This window comes from Gopherus evgoodei, chromosome 4 (genome assembly GCF_007399415.2).
Source record: "Gopherus evgoodei ecotype Sinaloan lineage chromosome 4, rGopEvg1_v1.p, whole genome shotgun sequence".
NCBI lineage: Eukaryota > Metazoa > Chordata > Testudines > Testudinidae > Gopherus > Gopherus evgoodei.
Window position 1 is genome coordinate 148,598,519 of NC_044325.1, and position 21,330 is coordinate 148,619,848.

Genomic DNA, 21,330 nt, shown 5'->3' on the forward strand with positions numbered 1-21,330 from the left:
TAAATTGAACAGGTGAGAATGTTATTGGAATTGAATTAAGCAATCACACTCGGCAGTTAGGGCATCACTGTAACTTGGTGCTTTACTCAAATAGATCAGACAAACAGCAAAAAACAAGCAAAGGATTAAGGAAAAAAGCCTGACCATGAGGTAGCCAAGGACAACTATAACAAATGCATGGAGATAAACATCTAAAGAAATAAAGAGTAAGCAGAATATGCCTCACCTGGGTAGAAACATGGGAATAATAGACAAGGGAAACCAGAAAAGTGGAGGGAAAAAGAAAAAATACTGAAACACAAGGCTATGCATGGCTGTGAGAAATACCTGTGACAAGCTGCCCCACATGGATCTAGTAGGGAATAACTGACCAAAAGCAGGGGGATGTAAAGAATACTAAAGCTGCAGCAATAAAACCAGGAATGTGATACACCACACTGCTGGACAGAGCACTTGCAGGATTTTATGAGCAAAGGGGATGAGTGTTGCTAAGCAGAAGAAGCTTTACATAACAGTCATAGTTAAAAAGCAACAAGTTTGGGTAAAACTTGGTTTAAAAAAAAAAACAAAATATTCCTCTTGTAAAGATATAGGTTAGCTACGTCAACTGCAATGGTGCAAAGATTAGCATGAGCAGTGAAGAGTCAGCTGGCCTAGTGACCTAGTCAGGCTGTGCCGTATTAATTCATGCCCACTGTGGCCTTAGGATAACTCACTCAATCTTGGGTGTTCCTATAGTTCCATCACCACAGAACCTAAAAGCTGAGGTGAGAATTCACAGAGATAAATTCTTCCTCTGCAATGATGTATTTCAGTTAGAAAATACATTTGGGTTTTTTAAATTAAAAATCCTGATTTTAGAAAACGGGTGCTCTCCCCTACTTCAAATCCCTTTAAAGCAGAGCTCCTAACCCTGAAGGGACGCTCCCCACAGAACTGCATCCACCGATGGACAGATTAAATCCCTTGAGAAGGGAACCAAGCACTGGAAAATTCTTCTAGAAACAGAACCAAGGAGTTATTCTGCCCTCTCTGCACCTCTTAACATGAGAGAAGCAACTCCAGGCTCAAATTCTCAAAAACGCTTTTAACTGGTTACACAATTCTAACTAAACCGGGGCTGTGCCCACCTTGACTTTTGTTTGTTTCTGGTCCTGAAGAAGTACTACTCACAGTCCCAATTCCTATTCGGCTATCAGCTCACTCCACTCCCAGTCCTCTCTAGAGAGATCTGACGCCAATATTTAATCTTTTATTCATGTAACTAGCACTAGAGTTGCTCCTGCTTCAGGGACCATATCAGAAGCACCAGACTGATGATCCATCCCCCAGCCTTCGGAGCTGCGAGACCTTGATGGATTTTGAATCTTTCCCATGCACCTGTTATAATGCAGTATGTGAGGAAACTAGCTACACTCACACCATATGCTGCCCCTGGGCCACACACTGTTCCCACTGGCACTAATGGCAGCTCTAAGGCAGATCAAGGGCTGTTCAAGGGTCTTACAAACAGTTTAGAAGAGCAATTTAACTTCAGTAACACCACACTGAGCCATAGAAAAGATCTTCCCTACACCCCAAGTGAGCCTGCTCCAAGCAGGGCTTAAAGGAATCAGGATTTCAGCCCCTGGACTGTCCCCATTACAGTTCTTAACACTGAGATAAAGTGTTGCAGTGCCTCAGTCCTCTCCTCACTCTGCTTCACTGAAACCTGCATCTCTGAGTTCCCAGTCTCAAGCAGCAGTTCTGTTAGGAAGAGACAGCCAGACTCATCCTGGGCACTGAGATAGGCCTTCCATGGCTGGGCACCAGCTTTGCTCATAGCAATAGTCTGGATGTGGACAACCTGAAGCGCAGTCTGTATGGTGTCTGGGTGAGCAGCTCCATGCCAGGGCAGAGCCTGCTGGCAGTTCACATCTAGACTCAGCCAGGTCTTCTCAAACTGCTCCGCAGTCAGGTGTGCCTTGGGGATTAAAGTCAAGCCAGCCAAGTCGGAATGAACCTGGAGAACTTCCTTATTCCCTTCTGAAATCAGTGACTCTGAAATCAAATATAGAACAGGGTGAGAAATGGCATTGGGAATGCTGCCCACAGCATCACCAAGAGTGTCTGACGAACCTATCAGCAACACAAACCCGGGAAGTGTAATGCCTTCAATATCCCACCAGGGTGAGCAGACTGTGGACAGCTAAGTGTTAAGTGAAAGGCTCAGACCCCATAACAGCCTTTTATACTCAAGGTTTCAGTGCTAAAACCTGGGATCTTCCCAGAGGGTCAAACATAGGAAGATTTATCAATGGAGGAAGGTATTTTTCTAGCTGAATGTGTGACTACCTGTTCCTGCAGTCATGGGAGCAGCACAGGGAAAGCCTCCGCAGCGCGGCTCTGTTGCCCAGTTAGCAGTGACAACTGCCCAACGTGCTTTCCCATATATGGGCACCAACGTGTTAAACTCTGAAGCCCATTTGTTCACAGGTCGCTCAGCCTGATCCTCCAGGAGTCCTAGAGAGGGATCAGACTTGGGGCTGCACAGAACCTGCTTCGCTTCTTCCACGCCAGCTTGTAAGAGACGATAGCAGAACAGGCCCCGGTCCCGTACCACCATATCAGTCTCTTCCTCTGGAAAGATGAACACACACACGTTCAACTCAGGGCATGCTAGAATTCATAGATTAGACCTCAATGGACAACCCTTCGCTGGTACATACCAACAGGCTCACACCTGGATCCTGAGGGCTGTCCATTTCCTCTACCACTTTGCAGAGCTAGGGGCCAAAACAGCAGCAGGAGTAGCAGCAGCAAGGTGGTAAACAGGAGCAAGGGCAAAGAGACGGACAGAAAGAGGGCTAGATTCTGCATTTGCATCCACATAGGAGGATGCAAAAAACTTATTTTAAAACTAGTCTGGATCTTTGAGCTGAGGAGTTTCTGCCACAAAATTCTCCATCTGTCACTGCAGTGTGTGCGAGAGTCCCCAGCAGGGACACACCCATCTATGCAGTAATACAGCAAGTGCCCGGACATAAATTCATCATAGGGCTGCGGGCGTGAGAGTCTCAGCAAGACATACTCACCTATGCAGTAATAGAGCAGTCGCCCAAGTATGTCCTGGCATTCGGCAGGACGAAACAGGAAGAGTCGGACCAAAGCTGTCAGCAACTCCATCTTCACTGCTGGAAATGTCTCCGATCTCACATTCTCTACAAAGTCTTCCAAAACATAGGGAGCATTGGGAACTCTCTCCCCATGCACTCCCAAGAGCCAGATCAGCGCTTGCTTGCCCTGGGGAGTCAAACAAAACCACTGGATGCTCAGAGCCAAGCCACTCCACACTGCACTCCTAGTACAACCTGTGACCAAGTACCTTTGACACCAACTGGCAGAAGGCACAGGGATACATAGAAGTACAAGGATCCCCTGGGTTCACCAAAAGGGGTCATCTGGTGGCCATAATCACTGCAAGATGTATGTAAGGAAAGCATGAATTATGTGTATGTGCTGAAAATTATGTTCTCTAGAGTTTTGTAGATAAAGGCAGGTCTCTCAAAGATACTGTGGCTTGAGACAAACTTTTCCAGACAGGAGATGGGAGACCTGGTGGACCACTGTGTACCATGGGTCTTACAACAGAAGTTTAACAACATACTAAATCAAATGCTGAAGAAGAGCTTGCGGAGACTTCAGAAGGAAATTAACAGGAACAGCTGGGGGAGAGGTAGAAACCTATTTTCTGGTAAAGATCAAAGGTCTGGTCTGGAATATCGGGGGCTCCACAGAAACATCCCAGCATCCTTCAGTGTCTGAAGACAAGTGGTCAGTAAGCTTGAGGTTATGAAAGGGGGATCTCAGCCATTCTGGCTAAAAACACGGAGAAAAGGACTTGGACTAAGCAATCCTGTAGGAGTTAAGTTTTGGCTCTAAAAGGCACATCATGTTGTGATTTTCCTTTACATGTAACCATCCATTTCTAATATTTTTGTTTACTGTCATTTGAATCTCTGCTCTTTGATAGATTTATAGTGAAAACAATAACTTTATCTAAGTGCTGCATGTTAAGTGGAGTGGGGATTCTGAGTTAAATCTTGTCTAAATTGGAGTGTACTGTTCCTTCGGGAGGAGCGAAGCTGAGTTCTGTGAATGTTCAGCGGAACAGGAGCTGGGTAGTCCAGAAGCTTGGTACATGCCTATTGCTAACCTGTAGAGAGTGTGCGATGCCTGCGGACACCTGGATGGCAGTGCTTGTATTACGGGGGCTGGTGCAGCAGGCACTTACAAGACTCCCTCATGCTAAGGGCAGGAATTAGCGAGGTGCCTCATAACCCTGGGTACCCCTGAGAAGAATATCACTACCACCGGAGCATCAGGTGGACTGGGAACCCCTGGCTGCAGCCCATCAGGATGGTGCTCAGCTCAGAACTGTTTATTGGCGAGAGAAATATTCAAGACAAGAGTCTTCCGATATTTAAATAGTAACATCAGCCAACATGGAAACACCCAGCACTTAATACCAGACTTTCCCTCTCCAGAGCACTGGATCAGCATGAACCAACAGCCTCACAACAGTCCTATGAAGCAGGACTATTGTAATACCCTTTTACAGACTGGCGAACGACAGCAGAGAGGTAATGGGACATACCCAGGCAACAGCATGATTCCATGTCAGAGCTGGAATAGAATTCTAGAGTCCTAGCTCTCAGGCTAGTTCCCCAGACCACACTTCTATTTGCCCTAATTAAAGTGGTTATCTGGGGTTAAGGGAAGCGGTGGGATCTCTGTTGTCCTAGCCCAAAAGGGGCCACGTACAGACAACTTGGCTGACATCACTGTACTGAAAAGGGGCCTGCAAACAGTGCTGCTCTAAACTGCCAAGCAGCAGGTGCTCACAGATTCAAAGGCCAGAGCTTCCCTGCACCCCACGGAGACATTTTTCTACAGCCGAGGAGATCCCATCATTCAGATGCTCTTGAGATTCAGCCTGAATTTGACTAGGAGGGATGGGACGTAACTGAACAAAGGCACACTCCCTCATCCCACCCCAAATGATTCCTCTCCCTCCTTGGTGCTCAAACCCTTCAAATACTTGTTTGGCCACTCCAAGCAGAGCTGGCTCTGTTTATCAGTTCTACATGACAGGAGACAAATCGCCATTTGGCTAACTGCATGAAGCCTCCCTACCTCGCTGTCCTGCATGGCCTCCTCACAGCTGGGCAGAGCCTGGCACACAGCCTCAGTGCACGAGGGACAAAGCCACACCAGGTCCCGGAAAGCCTGCACCACAGCTGCAGTGGAACAGAATGCTCAGCATCTAACAGCAGCTTTTTAAAATCACCACCCAAGAAAACAATTCATCCCCTATCAGATCTGGCCATTTCAGAGTGAACCAGGTCAGTGCTGCATTCATTCATGCTATTTGGAGCACTTTTCTTCAAAGCCTCACAGCACTGGGATTTGCCATAATAAATTCAAAGCCTTTGCTTCCGCCATCCAAAATAAAACATTTAAATGGCAAAGATTGCTTCTTTGGCTGCAGTGAAGCAATCTCCCCCAGCCATCCCCTGCCCTTGAGAAGGCAGTGACTGACTGTCTCACAGCAACATGTTTTAAAGTGAGTCTCATCAAGACTCTATAGCAACGGCTGCTAACTTATAAACTTGCAAATATATTCTGAAAATTAATTCATTTGGTGATTAGAAAAACCTGTGATTGTGAAAGCCCATAAAACGTAGAGCAAAATTATTCAAAAGAAGCAGGAGAAACAGTGAATGACGTTAAATCTGAAAGCAGCAGGAAAACCAGAGAGCAGAGTCAGTTACATCAGTAACAAATTACAAAAGAGGCAGAGACTAAAGCAGCCAGTGGGAAACAACTTCAAGGTCAGAACTTTCAATCAACTTGACCTTTATAAAAGAGCCATTAAAATATCTCAGTATAGTCCCTCACTCCCTGAGCTAGCAGGTTCAGTCCACATCACATGGTGGATGGAGCTGTGTCCAGTCCCCGCTTAAGCACAAGGAAGATAGCTAAGATAGGAGAAGTTATAAAGTCCACACAAGGAAGATGCCAACTAGGTTAGAATCCACACCAAATGATCATCTTGTGGTCACCTGGAGAGGGATTTCCCAAATCCCAGCCCAGAACCACACAACTCTACCAAAGCTAGATGTCCTGGTGGTGAGGCCATTTCCTGAAAGTTTGAAGCAAGCAAACCCGAGAACTTAGCCAGCAGCAAATCCTTACCTGAAGTGATATGTTCTTGCTTAAGCCCTAGGAGCTCCGTTAGAATCCCCACACACTGCTCTGTGTACGTCCTGGCAATACTGCCTGAGAAAACACCATGGGGAACAAGTCAAGCTTTGGTCAGAGAAACAGACAGGCCTACACTATCCCCCACAAAGTCACGTTAGAGTGATATTCTCCCTCGTCTGAAAACTTGTTAGCCTGCTATTACGGCAGAGAAACAATCTACAGGTTGGTCCTGCTTTGGAGCAGGGGGTTGTACTAGATGACCTCCTGAGGTCCCTTCCAACCCTAATCTTCTATGATACCGTTAACTACAGCCAAAAAAATGAAAACAAAAAATCTTCATAAGAATGCTCTAGTTCCCTCAGCACACACACAAATGACAGAAAGCCTGGTACACCTAAGGGAAGAATCCATTCACAATTAAAAAACAATAACATTTTAAATGCAATTATTAGGGACCCCAAACAACCTTAACTCTGCCCCCATAGCACTACCCAGAAATGTAGAGCCCACCCATCCACCTCACAGGTTCATTATGATTCCATGTTTTCATGCTCCCTAATAAGATGGGAGGGTGGGTAAAGTCACCTCATGTGCACATCAGTCCAGCCCAGCCTGCCAGGAGCCAATGGCTTGCTAGCAACTTAGCATTTCTGGGGCACCTGGACCAGGCAGGGCAATTCTGAAATGCTCAGCACAGGCTCAAGAATGTATTCGTATTTCTGGGGATTTAGCTCAGCCTGGGGTGCGGCACACCAGGACGGCTCTGACACACAGAGCTCTTTTGTCGCTGGCCAAGGCTTTTTTCAGTGGAGAAAGGCCTATTTGGGAGATTTCAGAGAGAAATCCCAGCTGTTTCTGAAGCAGAAGCAGAGCTCTTACCTATGGCAAAGATGGCCCCCTGGGCAAGCTCGGCTGACACATCAGTGCAGTAACTCTTCAGCTCCTCCAGCACCTGCTGCACATTCTCATCGTTCACTAGCTCACACAGCACTTCCATCTTCTGACATTTAATGTAATGGGGCTCCGAATAGGAACAGAAAAATTTCTTGTAATGGCTGCTGAAGTGGCCAGGCAGGCTTCTCAGGATCTGGCGTACATGACACAAGGCAGTGAAGCAGAGCTCCCGGCTCTCGGAGGTGCAGGCCGCCAGCAATGGCCCCTTCACTCTAACTAGTACATCTGTCTGTACCTGTGGGAAGTCCTGGGCCAATACCAGAAAGAGTTTGGTGGCTGCCATCACAACACTGGGGCTGCTGCTCTTGAGGGACCCATCTAGTAAGCTGAGGATGTCGAAGAGTTCTTCTTCACTGCGGGGTTTGTAGCGCAGCAGGAAGGCCAGCACCTCACTCTGTCCCCACTGGTCTAAGTCAGACATTCTGCCAAGAAAGTAGCATGGTAAACAGGTCACAAAAGATGCAGCACTACACATGGATCGTTCCAGGGCAGAGCCTGTAGCTGTTGCACTTTGTATGGTTTCAGCACACCCACCAATTGCCAGGTTTGTACATGCGGATACCAGCGTTCTCCCTCAAGGGAACCAGTCAGTTCACATGCACGCTGAAGCTGAACTCTCTCTCAGTCACTCACACATGCCCTCAAGCACGAAACCTGAGAGAAGCACTGAGAAGGTGCATGGCTAGAGCAAAAGAGAAAGGATGCCACTCTCTTGACCAAACCAACCCAGACCTGTCTGAAGAGAAGCTGATTCCTTCAGACACTGGACACCATCCCTGCCACGTTACACGTATTGGGATGTAGTGGGACCGACAGGCTAGAACAGTTGGTCCTATGCTGATGTGCCCCAACTGTTGTCAGGGAAGAAAGAAGCTTTAGATAAGCCATGATACAACTTGTAATTCTAAATAAACCGATAGTTGGTCACAAACTTCTCCTGGAAACTGAAGTTGGTTCTGTGTATCACTGGCAAGGCCTCAGATTTCACATGTGACAGTGAGGTTAATCTGGCACTCTCCTATCTTTGGGGGGATAGGGGGGAGGGGAGAGAACGACTTACAGCACTGGAATTTGTTTCCAAAGCCTCCTCTCAGCTCTGCCAGGAGCTGTGACATCTGCTCTGCTGACATACAGAACACAGGGGGATCTCACTAAAGTGATACTTGCAGCTTCTCACACAGAGAACAGACCTTTTGAGAAGGTGATGGGCTATGGGCTTGTTGATGACAACTCCTCCTTCCCGCCTCAGAATCTCTTCTAGAGACCTCAGACAATTCACCACTACAATGGGATCCTGGTCACGAAGCAAACTGTATAGCTCATTCACCAGCACGCCATCTGCAGAGACACAAAAGGCACTTAGATCAAGAGAGACTCAGAGGCACTGCATCCATTCAGGCAAGACAATGAATGTCCATGAGCAGCCTCAGGAATATGGGGGCCATGACACAGCACCTGGAAGGAAGATTTGTTACCAGCAAACTACAAACACCCCTGACTTTCCAGTAACATTTGAGTATGGCAAAGGTATTCTCTCAAGAGCCATCTCTAGACAATATCACCGCATGTGCTGCAGTCAGGTGCTAGAGGAAGAGGCTCACACATAGCACAGAAAAAGCAGCAGGAAAGGAAGAGCTGCAGCCCAGTGAGGAAGCAGATATGAAAGGAGTGTTCCTCTGTGAAAACTCACCCTGCCAGACCCGAAAATGCCCAAGAAGCAGATTCTATTAGGGATTTGCCTTATGTTCACAGGCTGCCCCCATCCCCCTGCCTCCACTCCCGTGGGATCCAAAACCAACGCATAGCCCAGTGAATCCAGGCTGAACAGGGAGGCTTGACACTAAAGAGAAGCATCTAAATGAGCTGTATGTATCTTATCTAGTAAAGAAGCATAATCTTCCTCTCCCCAGTGAGAGCTCTAGGACAAAGTATGACCATACCCCCACTTCCTCCAATGCAAAATCTGACCACTTACCCACTTCGGTGTCACCCTGGAGTTTCTGCATCTTTGCACAGCCAAGAACAGCTACTCTCCTCACATAGGACGCTTTGTCTCGCAGACCATTCAAAACGGGCTGCTGGATGTACTCCTGTATGCCAGGCATCCTATGAATAAGCATGTATCATTCTGGATTAATTCAGAATCCCTCAAGATATGCGACGGTGCTCTCCCATCTCCAGCAACCACTTTTACAAACCAAGGGCTTTCCTACACGCAGGTAACCATTTCCTATTCTGTGCACATCTCTTTTGCATCTTTTAAAATAATTATGCAGCATAAAGAAAACACTCAAGGCATTTGTGTCATTTTTGAAGTCCTGAGTCCCATCCATAATATCCAGACACTGCTATTCAGATGAATACATTAGAAAGCCAGAAGAGATCACTATTATCTAGTGTGACCCACTGCATAACACAGGCCATAGAATGACCCTGAATTAATTTCTATTTCTCACAGAGAATATCTAGAAAAACATCTAATCTTGATTTAAAAATTGCCAGTGGAGAATCCATCATAACCTTTGATAAATTGTCCCAATTGTTAATTGCCATCAAGGTTAAGAATTTGCACCTTATTTCTAGCTGAACTGGTTACGAGTCACCTTCCAAACACTGGATCATCTTATATCCCTGTGTGCTAAACTCAAGAGCCCATTACTAAATATTGGTTTCCAGAGTAGGTATTTATAGTTTGTGATCAAATCATTCAATTTCTTTAAACTAAATAAATTCAAGAACCTCAATGTAACACTCTAAGGCTATGTCTACACTATGCATCTTTTAGTGACACAACCATGCTGCTAAAAGGCGCACAGTGTAGCTGCTGTTTGTCAGCAGGAGAGAGCTTTCCTGCCAACAAAAAACTTCCACTCCCCATGAACAGCAGTAGCTTTGCTGGCAGAAGAGCTCTCCTGCTGACAGAGCGCTGTTCACACAGGCGCTTTTTGTCAGCAAAACTTTTGTCCTTCAGGGTTGTTGGTTTTTCCCCCAACATTCCTGAATGACAAGAGTTTTGTCGTTCATGTTCCAGTGTAGACAAAGCCTAAGACAGTGGTTCTCGGCCTATTTACCATTGTGGGCTGCATCCAATGCTACCTATATGGATGGCTCTGAGGATGTAACATGGGCTACAGCTCAAGTGCTGATTGGGCTGTAAGCAGCCAATAGGCTGCAGGCTGAGAACCACTACTCTTAGACAAGTTTTCAAAACCTTTAGTCATTTCTGTAGCTCTTACCTGAACCTTCTCCTATTAATCAGCATCCTTCTTGAATTGCAGAAGGCAAAAGCAGACACAGCATTCCAGTAGCAGTTGCACCAGGCCAAGTATAGAGAGACTATAACCTCCCTTCTCCTACTTTAGTGTCCTCATTGCTGGAACGCCTAAGCCAGCGGTGGCCAACCTGTGGCTCCAGAGCCACATGCGGCTCTTCAGAGGTTAATATGTGGCTCTTTACCTGGGCACTGATTCCAGGGCTGGAGCTATAGATGCTAACTTTCCAATGTGCTGGGGAAATGCTCGCTGCTCAACCCTTTGCTCTGCCCCCACTCCACCCCTTCCCCTTCTCTATTCTTGCTCCCCTACCCTTCCCCACATAGCCTTCTGCACAAGCGAAACAGCTGACTGCAGTGGGAGGGGGAGTAGGTGCTGATTGTTGGGGGCTGTCAGCAGGCTGGAGGTGCTGGGAAGCTGATGGCAGGCTGCTGATATATTACTGTGGCTCTTTAGCAATGTAAGTTGGTAAATTCTGGCTCCTTCTCAGGCTCAGGTTGGCCACTGCTGGCCTAAGCAGTCTATAATCATAATCTTCTTTGTTTCGGTCTTCACCGAGAAGTCTGAAGGAATGCCTAACATAATGAATGCTAATGGGAAGGGGGTAGGTTTAGAAGATAAAATAAAAAAAGAACAAGTTAAAAATCACTTAGAAAAGTTAGATGCCTGCAAGCCACCAGGGCTTGATGAAATGCATCCTAGAATACTCAAGTAGCTAACAGAGGAGATATCTCAGCCTCTAGCTATTATCTTTGGAAAAGCATGGAAGATGGGAGAAATTCCAGAAGACTGGAAAAGGTCAAACATAGTGCCCATCTATGAAAAGGGAAATAAAAACAACCCAGGAAACTACAGACTAGTTAATTTAACTTCTGTACCAGGGAAGACAATGGAGCAAGTAATTAAGGAAATCATCTGCAAACACTTGGAAGGTGGTAAGGTGATAGGGGATAGCCAGCATGGATTTGTAAAGAACAAATCGTGTCAAACCAATCTGATAGCTCTCTTTGATAGGATAACAAGTCTTGTGGATAAGGGAGAAGCGGTGGATGTGGTATACCTAGACTTTAGAAAGGCATTTGATATGGTCTTGCATGATATTCTCATCGATAAACTAGGCAAATACAATTTAGATGGGGCTACTATAAGGTAGGTGAACTGGCTGGATAACCACACTCAGAGAGTAGTTATTAATGGTTCCCAATCCCGCTGGAAAGGTATAACAAGTGGGGTTCCACAGGGGTCTGTTTTGGGACCAGCTCTGTTCAATATCTTCATCAACGACTTAGATATTGGAATAGAAAGTACGCTTATTAAGTTTGCAGATGATACCAAACTGGGAGGGATTGTGACGCTTTGGAGGACAAGGTCATAATTCAAAATGATCTGGAGAAATTGGAGAAATGGTCTGAGGTAAACAGGATGAAGTTTAACAAAGACAAATGCAAAGTGCTCCACTTAGGAAGGAACAATCAATCAGTTTCACACATACAGAATAGGAAGAGACTGTCTACGAAGGAGTATGGCAGAAAGGGATCTAGGGGTTATAGTGGACCACAAGCTAAATATGAGTCAACAGTGTGATGCTGTTGTAAAAAAAGCAAACGTGATTCTGGGATGTATTAACAGATGTGTTGTGAGCAAGAAACGAGAAGTCATTCTTCTGCTCTACTCTGCGCTGGTTAGGCTTCAACTGGAGTATTGTGCCCAATAGCAGTTTTCAGGTATCTAAAATGTTGTCATAAGGAGGAGGGAGAAAACTTGTTCACCTTAGCCTCTAAGGATAGAACAAGAAGCAATGGGCTTAAACTGCAGCAAGGGAGGTGTAGGCTGGACATTAGGAAAAACTTCCTAACTGTCAGGGTGGTTAAACACTGGAATAAACTGCCTCAGGAGGTTGTGGAATCTGCATCTCTGGAGATATTTAAGAGTAGGTTAGATAAATGTCTATTAGGGATGGTCTAGACAGTATTTGGTCCTGCCATGAGGGCAGGGGACTGGACTCGATGACCTCTCGAGGTCCCTTCCAGTCCTAGAATCTGTGAACCTCCCACACCCCCCGCCGCTTTCTCAGGCAGGTGGAGATCACTAAAATGATGACTAACAACAGACTGCATTCACCTAGGAAACAGTAATGTTCCCAAGAGCTAGGCCACAACGCTGCACTTAGGTGCCCAGTGCCAAGTCCACAGGAAGGGTCATGCTTCCATCTCCCACCCAAGTCGCACCCATACCTGAGGCTGCACATGCTGCGGAGGGCGAGGCCTCGGACCATGGGGTTGGGGTCGGAGCAGTCCTTGCACAGGGTGTTGATGGCCAGCAGCGCTAGGTCGGGCTGCAGAGAGGCATACGTGCACATGTACAAGTAGACCAGCTTCTTCTGCACGATGTCCGCCGTGGCACTGGCCTTCACCATCTCCATGAAAACCCCGGACACATCCACGCCTTGGGTCATGCGCCTGAAAGCGCCGCAGGAGCAGCAGAGAGAGCAAAGCCGAGCTCAGGGCAGGGGCAGGGGCAGGGGCAGGGGCTCACCCGCTCTCCCTCCCGACCCGCCCCTCCCGGGGGGCGCCCCGGCCAGCCGCGGGGCAGCGCGTGCACGGGCCGTACCGGATCACGCGCAGCAGCACGTTGCGGTAGCGCAGCCGGTCGGCCTGCGCGTGGCGGTTGGACAGGGCTCGGCGCAGCTCCGCCACGGCATCGTCCGCCCCCCAGTACGGCATCCCCGCGGCACCACCCCACCCGGCTCTTCGGATCGGCACAGGAAGTCCCGCCCCAAACCAACCGGGCGAGTGGGAACAGCTCTCACTACGCACGCGCACTGCATCACTATCCAGAGCGCCGCCGTCGCAGGACGCATGCGCAGCATTTCCAACGTCCTCCGGGAGCACGGCCCCGCCCACCATAGCACAAGAACGCATGCGCCTAACTGCTCCCACTACCGCGATGCACTTCGCGCTTGCGCAGTGCCGCTCGCTGGCGCTGTCACTCAAGTCATCGGCGGGAACGGGACGTTCGGGAAGAATTTGGTTGATCGGGTGAGGCAGGTCTTGGATCCGTATCCACCCCCCCGCCCCCGCTCCTGCCCCTCACTCCCGACCGGCAGCCCCCCTGCCCTGTGACGTGCCCCTTGTTCCCCTTCCGCCCCCCCGCCCCCCGCTAGAGCTGCTTGTTCCCCTTCCGCCCCCCCACACCCGCCCGGACCCCTCACTCCGGATCCACCCCGCCCCACCCCTGCCTCTCACTCCGGATCCACCTCGCCCGGAACCCTCACTCCGGATCCATCCCCTCCCCCGGCGTACCCCTGCCTCTCACTCCGGATCCACCCCGCCCGGAACCCTCACTCCGGATCCATCCCCTCCCCCGGCGTACCCCTGCCTCTCACTCCGGATCCACCCCGCCCGGAACCCTCACTCCGGATCCACCCCCCCCCCGGCGTACCCCTGCCTCTCACTCCGGATCCACCCCGCCCAGAACCCTCACTCCGGATCCACCCCGCCCGGAACCCTCACTCCGGATCCACTCCCCCCCCGGCGTACCTCTGCCTCTCACTCCGGATCCACCCCCGCGCCCTACCTCTGCTCCTCACTCCCGACCGGCAGCCCCCCTGCCCTGACAGTGCCCTTCCCTCCCATTCCGCACCCCCCGCCTCTGTGACGTTCCCCTTGTTCCTGATCCCCCCCCCCAAACTGCTAGTGCTGCTTGCTCCCCTTCCGCCCCCCCCCCACCCGCCTGTGCCCCTCACTCCGGATCCACCCCCCCCCCGCCCTTCTCCTACCCCTCACTCCGGATCCACACACACCCCCCGCCCTACCTCCGCCCCTCACTCCCAACCGGCAATCCCTGCCCTGATAGTGCCCTTCCCTCCCATTCCGCACCCCGTGACCTCTGTGACATGCCCCTTGTTCCCAATCCGCCCCTCCCCCTGCCGAGGCACCCTGCTCCGGATCCGCCTCCCCTCCGCACTGCCAGTGTTGCTTGCTCCCCTTCCTCCTCCCTAGCCCTGCCAGTGCCCCTCACTGCTGACCCACAGCCCCCCAGTAAACTCTGCTGATGCCCCAGAACCCCAAACATGGGGGCTTTAATGGTGAAAATGTGACTCTGTTTTGCAGTGCGGGGTCGTTCGCCGGTGCCCGGGCCATGAATGGGGCACTCATCCCAGGCACACCCATTGCAGTGGATTTTTGGAGCATCAGGAAAGCCAGCCATGCTCGCTTGTTCTTTCTCTCCCACATGCACTCTGACCACACAGTGGGTTTATCCAGCACCTGGCACCGGCCCATCTACTGCTCCCCCCTCACGGGGCGAATCCTGCACCACAGGCTGAAGGTAGGAGCCAGCCCACAGGGCCAGACAGCAGCTCGGGGGGGCCAAACCCAGGGCCATGGTTTGCATGTCACTTGGATAAAGCCGAGTGTTGGAAGGGTGAAAACACAGTTACTGTGTTTGCTACCCAGGAGTCTGTGATGAGGAAGGGGCATCTTGGGACCAAGCTTTTGGAGTTGGGGGTTAAGATTTGCTGTTTTTCATAATGAACAAAGAGCAAGTCAGACCGAGAGCGATCCGGCTACAGAGCTCTGCTGTGCAGCTTGCTGAGGAGATGAGAATGGATCCCGTCCCTCGGGAGACGCTCTGGTTAGATTGCGGTACCCAACTCCCAGAGCAGAGCGTTGTCTCCCATGGGGCCAACTGAGGGGGGGCCTCCTGCCAGGAAAGGTAGCGCAGAGCAGGGAAGCGTCTGGGTGAATAGTGAAGAACAGCCCAGAGAATGGGGTTGGGCCCTAGAGCAGCTAGTCAGCTAAGTGAATGGGGAAGGAGGCTTCATCCCTCTGTTGGGAGGGAGCGGGTCTGAGGCCGACTCCACCTGACCAGCCCTGTGCTTCCTTCCAGGTGGCAGAGCGCTGGATCCGGCCCCTGGAAGTGGGGCAGAGCCACCTCGTGGCCCTTGATGAAGTTGGTAAAAGGACCATGACGGTGACCCTGATAGATGCCAACCACTGCCCTGGCTCAGTCATGTTCCTCTTTGAGGGCCCCTTTGGTGTCATCCTTTACACAGGTACAAGCCCCAATCCTGGAGCCCAGAGACCCCCTTTGCCTTCCTGCCCAGCACTGGGCGTGTTTGGTTCTAGGGTCCCTGCCAGAGCCCTGTGCTTCTACCACAGGTCACTCCTGACCTTTCCCGCAGACCCCGGGCCCTGCCTCCTGTCTTGAGGTTTATGGGCTCGGAAGGGGAGTCATGCTAGCACCACCCCTTGGGGAGAAACAGGTTACTCACCAGGCCAGGAATCAAACCTGCATCATTCAGGTGGGAGCCCGGGGCTAGAGCCAGCAGGCGGTGGGGCCTTGGCAGGCAGAGGCTCTAAGCCAGGTCTCTGCCGTAGCAGTGCGTGGACCACCAGGCTGGGCTCCCACAGTTCTGTGTGTTTGGGGTTTTGTCTTGTGCCAGGTGACTTTCGTTACACTCCCACCATGCTGCAGGAACCGGCGCTAAGGAACCGGAAACAAATTGACGTTCTCTACTTGGACAACACAAACTGTGACCCGCTGGGTGACCTGCCCTCCCGCCAGCAGGCCACTGAACAGATCAAAGAGCTGATTAGGGCCCACCCAGATTACGAGGTCAAGATTGGTGAGTAGGCATCACGGCATGTGGGTGGGGCTGGCTCCAGAGCCAGGGACTGACTGTATTTCTGGGCACTCAGTGCCTAATGGGAGGGAATTGCATTAGGAGGGGACACACAGTGGAAGAGGTACAGCAGCTCGCTGAGCCTGGGTTGTGTATTTTGACTGGCTCAGAGGACAGATGTAGCTAATTTTCATTCCTTTGAGGTGTGCTGCACGGGGCAGGTGGTGGTTTTCCTTCCCCTTCCAGCATAGATTGGAAGGACAGGGCCTGTCTCTTCCTGGGTGCTGGGCCCAGTAACCTATAGGCCCATGCCACTCACCCCCGTCCTGGTAATGGCACCTTCTTGTTGCCTTTGCAAAATGCTGTTTAGGTCTGAGTTCCTGAGCCCCCTTGTTTGCTTCTTCCCAGGGGTCTACAGCCTGGGCAAAGAGTCGCTCTTGGTGGACTTGGCCTTAGAGTTTCAGACCTGGATTGTGGTGAGTCCCAAGAGACTGGAGCAGATGAAAGTGCTTGGCCTGGTGGACGTCTTCACTGCTGAGAAGGGGGCTGGCTGGATCCACGGTGTGGACATCTCTGAAATCTGCTGGGAAGCCATGATCAGCTGGAACCAGCAGCGCCCCACCATTGCCATTCTCCCTACCAGCCGCCCAGTGAAGATCCCCCACCGCAGTGTTCACCTTGTGCCCTATTCAGACCACTCCTCCTTTTCAGAGCTGCTGGAGTTTGTACAGTGGCTGAAGCCCTGCTCCATAGTTCCAATTGTCAAGAGAAACGTGTGTTTGTCGTACTTTGAGAAATACCTGAGCTCTGACCACAAGGTGTTACCTGAGCCCAGGATTCCAGAGTCTGGGCAGAAGTTCACGCAGCTGAGAGAGAGCAGGGAGCAGCAAAGAGCCACCCAGCAGCCCGTGCCTAGGAAAGACTCCTTTGCATCCCCAGAGAAACATACAAACTGGCTGGAGCATTTTGGGGATGTGACGATTAGCCAGCAGAGCTCCTCAGAGCAGCCTAGGGACCCCAACACCCATTCACAAGGCAGCTTTGTGTGTTGCAGGGGCGAGAGGAAGGGAATCAAAGTGGAGTTATGCCAGCTGCATGGTTCCCAGAGGCAGCTTTTTTCAGCACAGCCCAATACACAGACACCTGCCAGAACGCAGCCACTGCCGCCCAAGGACACCGGTGCCCGGACGTCCCACAGCAGCACAAAGGACACAGCACAGCCACACACAAGTACTTTATTCTGGCAAACAGGGAAGAAACACACCAGCCCATGCCAGCCTCCCCTGGGGGACTGGGCCCCCTTAACACTGGCCTCCGTGCAGAAGAAGGCAGCTCTCCCCTCACACAAACAGAGTTTAACCTGCCTGCAGACTGAGAAATTTCTTCCCCCAGGAGCAGCTGGTGACGGTGTCACCCTGGCCAGCTGGTCCCCTGTGGCCAGCAGTCATGTTGCCTGTGGGCTTGCAGAGGAGTATTTGCTTGCTCCATTAAACACCCTAAAGCAATACTCTGCAGAGAGCTTTAACTGGCAGATCGAAAACTATTTCAGGAGAAAGGATGGGCTCTAACAGCCAGCGCGTGTGGAGCTAGCAGCAAAAGTCCTGTTCTCCCAAGTGTTGTCAGTGTGTGCTGTCTGCCAGGGCTGCTCTGAGCCAGCCAACAGGAGATGGCCCAGCTCGGGGCTTTATGCTGAAAGCTCCCTTCTGTTGCCTGAGAGAAGAATGGCAGAGTTTGCAGCAGCTCCTAGACTCTCTTTTTGTTTGTTTGCTGAACATTCTAAAATTACACGTTTGTTGTGTCATTACTGGCCACAGTACGGGGATAACTCCCAAGTACTATCTGTGACCCTGTCCGTGTCCTGGGGTGTCAGCCTGGCACTCACGCAAATGCAGATCCCAGGAGGACACTGTGTTTGCTACACCTTATGGTAAAGGGAATTGGAATGGTTCCAGGGAGGTGAGCCGGAGGGGTTGTGAGCTGCTGGGCGTGACTCCGCATTCATGTTCCTATGAGAGGAGAGAACCATTCTCCTGCTTGACAGCAAACAAGAAGGAAGTTGGAGAGCCCCATCCTCTCCCTCCTGCTGTTTGCATTCCTAACTGCTGACAGGGATTGGTGTGTGCTCAGCTATCCTAGTGGCTTGGGAGCTTGTTTTAAAGAGACAGTGAAGAGTTTTCAGGCCTCTCTGGATCGCTGTCAGGCTGTATTTAGAGACACTAACATCACAGGCTTGTGGGAGGCTCTCCCTGGCGACACAGCTGCTGTCCCATCCTGATTGGGCCAGCTTGTGGTTGGAGCTGTAAATGCTCTCTCATGTCATGAACTGGGGCAGGAGGAATTCTGTGAATTCCAAGGACTTGGGTCCCTGGTGCAGTTTGTTGCATTGTTTGGAGTGTCTACGTTCATTTGTGAACTGTTGTTTCTTCTCCCTCCAGCCCTTGATCCTTGTGCCCCGTATCAGTGAGTCAGACCAGAACGACTGCCTCCGGCAGTGTGCAAACTCCAGGCACCTTCGTTAGGTCAAAAGTCACGGAGTCTGTGGCTCTTTCAGTGCTGCCAGTATTAGCCATGCCGCGTTCGAGATGAGAATGTGCTTGCTCTCTTGCTGGGTTAAGCTAGATTCTGAAGGAAGCGATCGCCACCTTTCGGTTCTGCCGAGCTGGACGTAACCAGCTTCGCTCTCCTTGGCGTGGGATTTAGGGACAGCTTAGCTCAGCGGACCTCAAGGTGACCCTCTGTGGGCATTTCCTTTACTTGTACCTGCTTGGGCAGGTGGCACCTTTCTAGTTTTCCTAGACGAGTGTTAGACCTGCTGCTTTGTGCCTGTGCCGGCAACGGGTGGGATGCGAGGGAGGGGGCAGCCTTCAGGTTCTTAGGGAGCTACTCCTAGCCCAATAGGGCTGAGGTCCCAGACAGGCTGTCCCCTGGTGAAAGAGCTTTGCTGCCACCCCCACATTGACCCCCTGTACGAGTGCAGTGAGGGCTCAGCAGAATGGCTGCCTGCCCAAAAAATACACTGCCATGGGCACTGACGCATCTGCTGGACGCCAGGGAAAGATGTGTCCTTCAGAGCCACTGGAAGCCCTCCCAGGGCCCCCATAATTTTGTTGTTCAGTTGCTCCTGGCTGTACAGAAGGAGGCTGCAGCACTGGCCTTCCCCCCTTGGTGCCTGAGGAGAATCTCGTGAATCGCTGTGTCTGTGTTAAGCTCTGAAAGTGTGTGGAGAAAAGTGTTATTTATACAAAACTCAAATAAACCAAGTTGAAAAAATCTGGCTTCTGTGCTGATGTCATGGAGCTGGTATAATCAGTCTGTCCCGTCCTGGCTTCCTGTCGTTCTTGGGGAGGCACAAAGCTGCAAGCCGCCTGAGTACTGCTGGATAATCTCTGGTTGTTCAGTTAACCAAGCCCCATGATCCTCGCGGTGACAGCTGAGCGTCAGCATCGTGTTTCCAGTTGTGCGTGCTGCAGAGCCCTGGCTACTCGGTGCCGTGCTTGGCATTCGGGGTTCATTCTCTCAGACAGGGCTTTGGCAGGAGCATTAAAAAGCAAGTAAGGTTTACAACTAGCACTGTGTCTGTCAGGGAGCTCAGATGTTGAAGGAAGGACCTTGCCAGGATGGCTCTGATCCTCCCCTGCCAGCCGCCCATAGGGGTGCGGCTCGGAGTCTGTGCTGGAGTCACTGGAGACTGCGACCCACATCAGCTTGTGATGTCTGCGAGCTGGATTATAAGCACTGAACTCAGTCCATACAGAGGCTGCCCAGCAATTTCTTTGGGGCCTCGAGAGCTGCTCCTAACCTGCACTAAACGAGGCAGATTGTAGCCCCATGCAGGGTGCGGTCCTGCCATGTGGTACACACAGGCTTTTCCCATCACAACTGGCTCTCCATCTCTCTGGGCTGCAGGCCATGCTAAGATGGGATAGGCTTGCTGTGACCAGCCCTGTGACAGAGCAGGGGAACAAACAGTGGCGTAACTCTTCCACGTGCCATCCCGGAGGCACTGCTCACATGGGTTCTCATGTTTGCATGGGTTCTGCAGGCCTCCCTGCAGTGGGGTTTGGTTGCGCATCTGGCTAGCGCTAGATTATATGTATTGGACCCCAGGTGCGAGGCATGTGGTGGTGGCTGAATTCAGCTTTCATCTAAAACCAAAACTTGCTCTCATGGTTCTGAAGAAAAGCCTGAGCCCGTGATGATGTTTGCTCGAGCCTGCAGGCAGCCTCCTTCGAAGGGAGGCTTAGCGAACATAACTCTAGAGCCAGAACCAGGCAGATCAGGACCTTCCTGCTAAGGCAGGACCCCTGGGTGAGAGGGGTTCAGGCGAAGTGCTGAGTTTGGTGGGATCGGCTGCCCCTTGGTGGGGCTCACACTCCCATTCTCCCACAGCCTTGTAGCTCCACGGATCGGTTTTGGGTGATGGCTCCCATGCACCATCCCCTTGGGGCACCAGAATGGGGGTTTGTGTTGACTGCTCTCCTTTCAGGACAGGCTTCACTCAGCAATGGAACAGGTAACAATGACATGTTTCAATTGTCTGCCAGGCAGCTGCATTCATCCTGTCCCTGGAGCCGAGCACGGTGGATCATACGGCAGAGCTATTGTCTCAAGCAAACCGAAGGCTCAATCAGATCTTGCTGCACTGGCTACACCCAGGTACACGACAGGGGTACAAGATTTTCTTCACAACTATGAGGGCCAGAGATTTTTTGTTCTTTTAAATGAAAACCGATGGCACAGCTACACTACAAACTGCTGCAGGCACAAGTCACGTCAGCATGAAGCCGCTGCAGAACGTGTGCTGCTTGTCTGCATGCATGCTTGGCTTCTTGTGTCAGTGCCGCGCGTGCTCACCAGGAGTGCTTGTGTCAATATACGGTGATTGCACCATCGGTAGGTGTGTGTCTTTGTACCCAGTGTGCATCTGGCCACTATCCAGTGCCCTGTCTTTTGGGCTTTTGACAATGCATGGTAGGGCTGAAATGAGTCACGCGTGGGTGACTGGGAGCATGCAACTTTTTCTATCCCATAATTTCATCTATATCCCGAAAACACCATGGTGGCTGGCATCAAGCTGTGGGTGTCACTGTCCCCCGGCATGGAGTGGTAGGGGCAGGGATGCCATGTGGAATATTGGGAAAGTAGTTCCATTTTCCAGGCTCCTGTTCTAATCGTTAGATATGTCCCTGCTATTCTGAGTAGCTGTGTAGTTCTCTTCTGCCATTTGCTGTA

The 21,330-nt window shown here is 50.9% G+C and overlaps 2 protein-coding genes across 3 annotated transcripts; one reads left to right on the forward strand and one right to left on the reverse strand.

The window, feature by feature from the left end:
- Nucleotides 1–56: 56 nt before the first annotated feature.
- Nucleotides 57–13,218, reverse strand: AP4B1 (adaptor related protein complex 4 subunit beta 1). Its single transcript, XM_030561764.1, has 10 exons — nt 13,083–13,218; nt 12,707–12,931; nt 9,176–9,306; nt 8,391–8,538; nt 7,126–7,622; nt 6,238–6,321; nt 5,176–5,279; nt 3,075–3,282; nt 2,335–2,619; nt 57–2,040 (listed from the first exon to the last, which is right to left on the reverse strand). The coding sequence occupies exons 1-10, from the start codon at nt 13,193–13,195 to the stop codon at nt 1,613–1,615; spliced, it is 2,223 nt and encodes a 740-aa protein (XP_030417624.1). The 5' UTR covers nt 13,196–13,218; the 3' UTR covers nt 57–1,612.
- A 74-nt stretch (nt 13,219–13,292) lies between these two features.
- Nucleotides 13,293–20,719, forward strand: DCLRE1B (DNA cross-link repair 1B). Of its 2 annotated transcripts, XR_004000291.1 has the most exons (6): nt 13,293–13,510; nt 14,585–14,801; nt 15,363–15,528; nt 15,919–16,101; nt 16,507–18,054; nt 20,643–20,719. XR_004000291.1 is itself a non-coding variant. In XM_030561765.1 (5 exons), the coding sequence occupies exons 1-5, from the start codon at nt 13,392–13,394 to the stop codon at nt 17,664–17,666; spliced, it is 1,845 nt and encodes a 614-aa protein (XP_030417625.1). In that variant the 5' UTR covers nt 13,293–13,391; the 3' UTR covers nt 17,667–20,636. The 2 variants fall into 2 exon arrangements, 1 of the variants encoding a protein (XP_030417625.1); XM_030561765.1 differs by lacking the exon at nt 20,643–20,719 and having other exon boundaries at nt 16,507–20,636.
- Nucleotides 20,720–21,330: the final 611 nt, after the last annotated feature.

Excerpts from the sequence above, each read along its gene's own strand:
- DCLRE1B (XM_030561765.1), top strand. The coding sequence starts at position 13,392 with ATGCGCCTAACTGCTCCCACTACCGCGATGCACTTCGCGCTTGCGCAG. Across the intron at positions 15,529-15,918 it reads TGGTGTCATCCTTTACACAG|GTGACTTTCGTTACACTCCC; the intron begins GTACAAGCCCCA and ends GTCTTGTGCCAG. Across the intron at positions 16,102-16,506 it reads AGATTACGAGGTCAAGATTG|GGGTCTACAGCCTGGGCAAA; the intron begins GTGAGTAGGCAT and ends GCTTCTTCCCAG.
- AP4B1 (XM_030561764.1), bottom strand. The coding sequence starts at position 13,195 with ATGCCGTACTGGGGGGCGGACGATGCCGTGGCGGAGCTGCGCCGAGCC. Across the intron at positions 6,322-7,125 it reads GGGGGCCATCTTTGCCATAG|GCAGTATTGCCAGGACGTAC; the intron begins GTAAGAGCTCTG and ends GTGTTTTCTCAG. Across the intron at positions 5,280-6,237 it reads GCAAGAACATATCACTTCAG|CTGTGGTGCAGGCTTTCCGG; the intron begins GTAAGGATTTGC and ends GTTCCACTGCAG.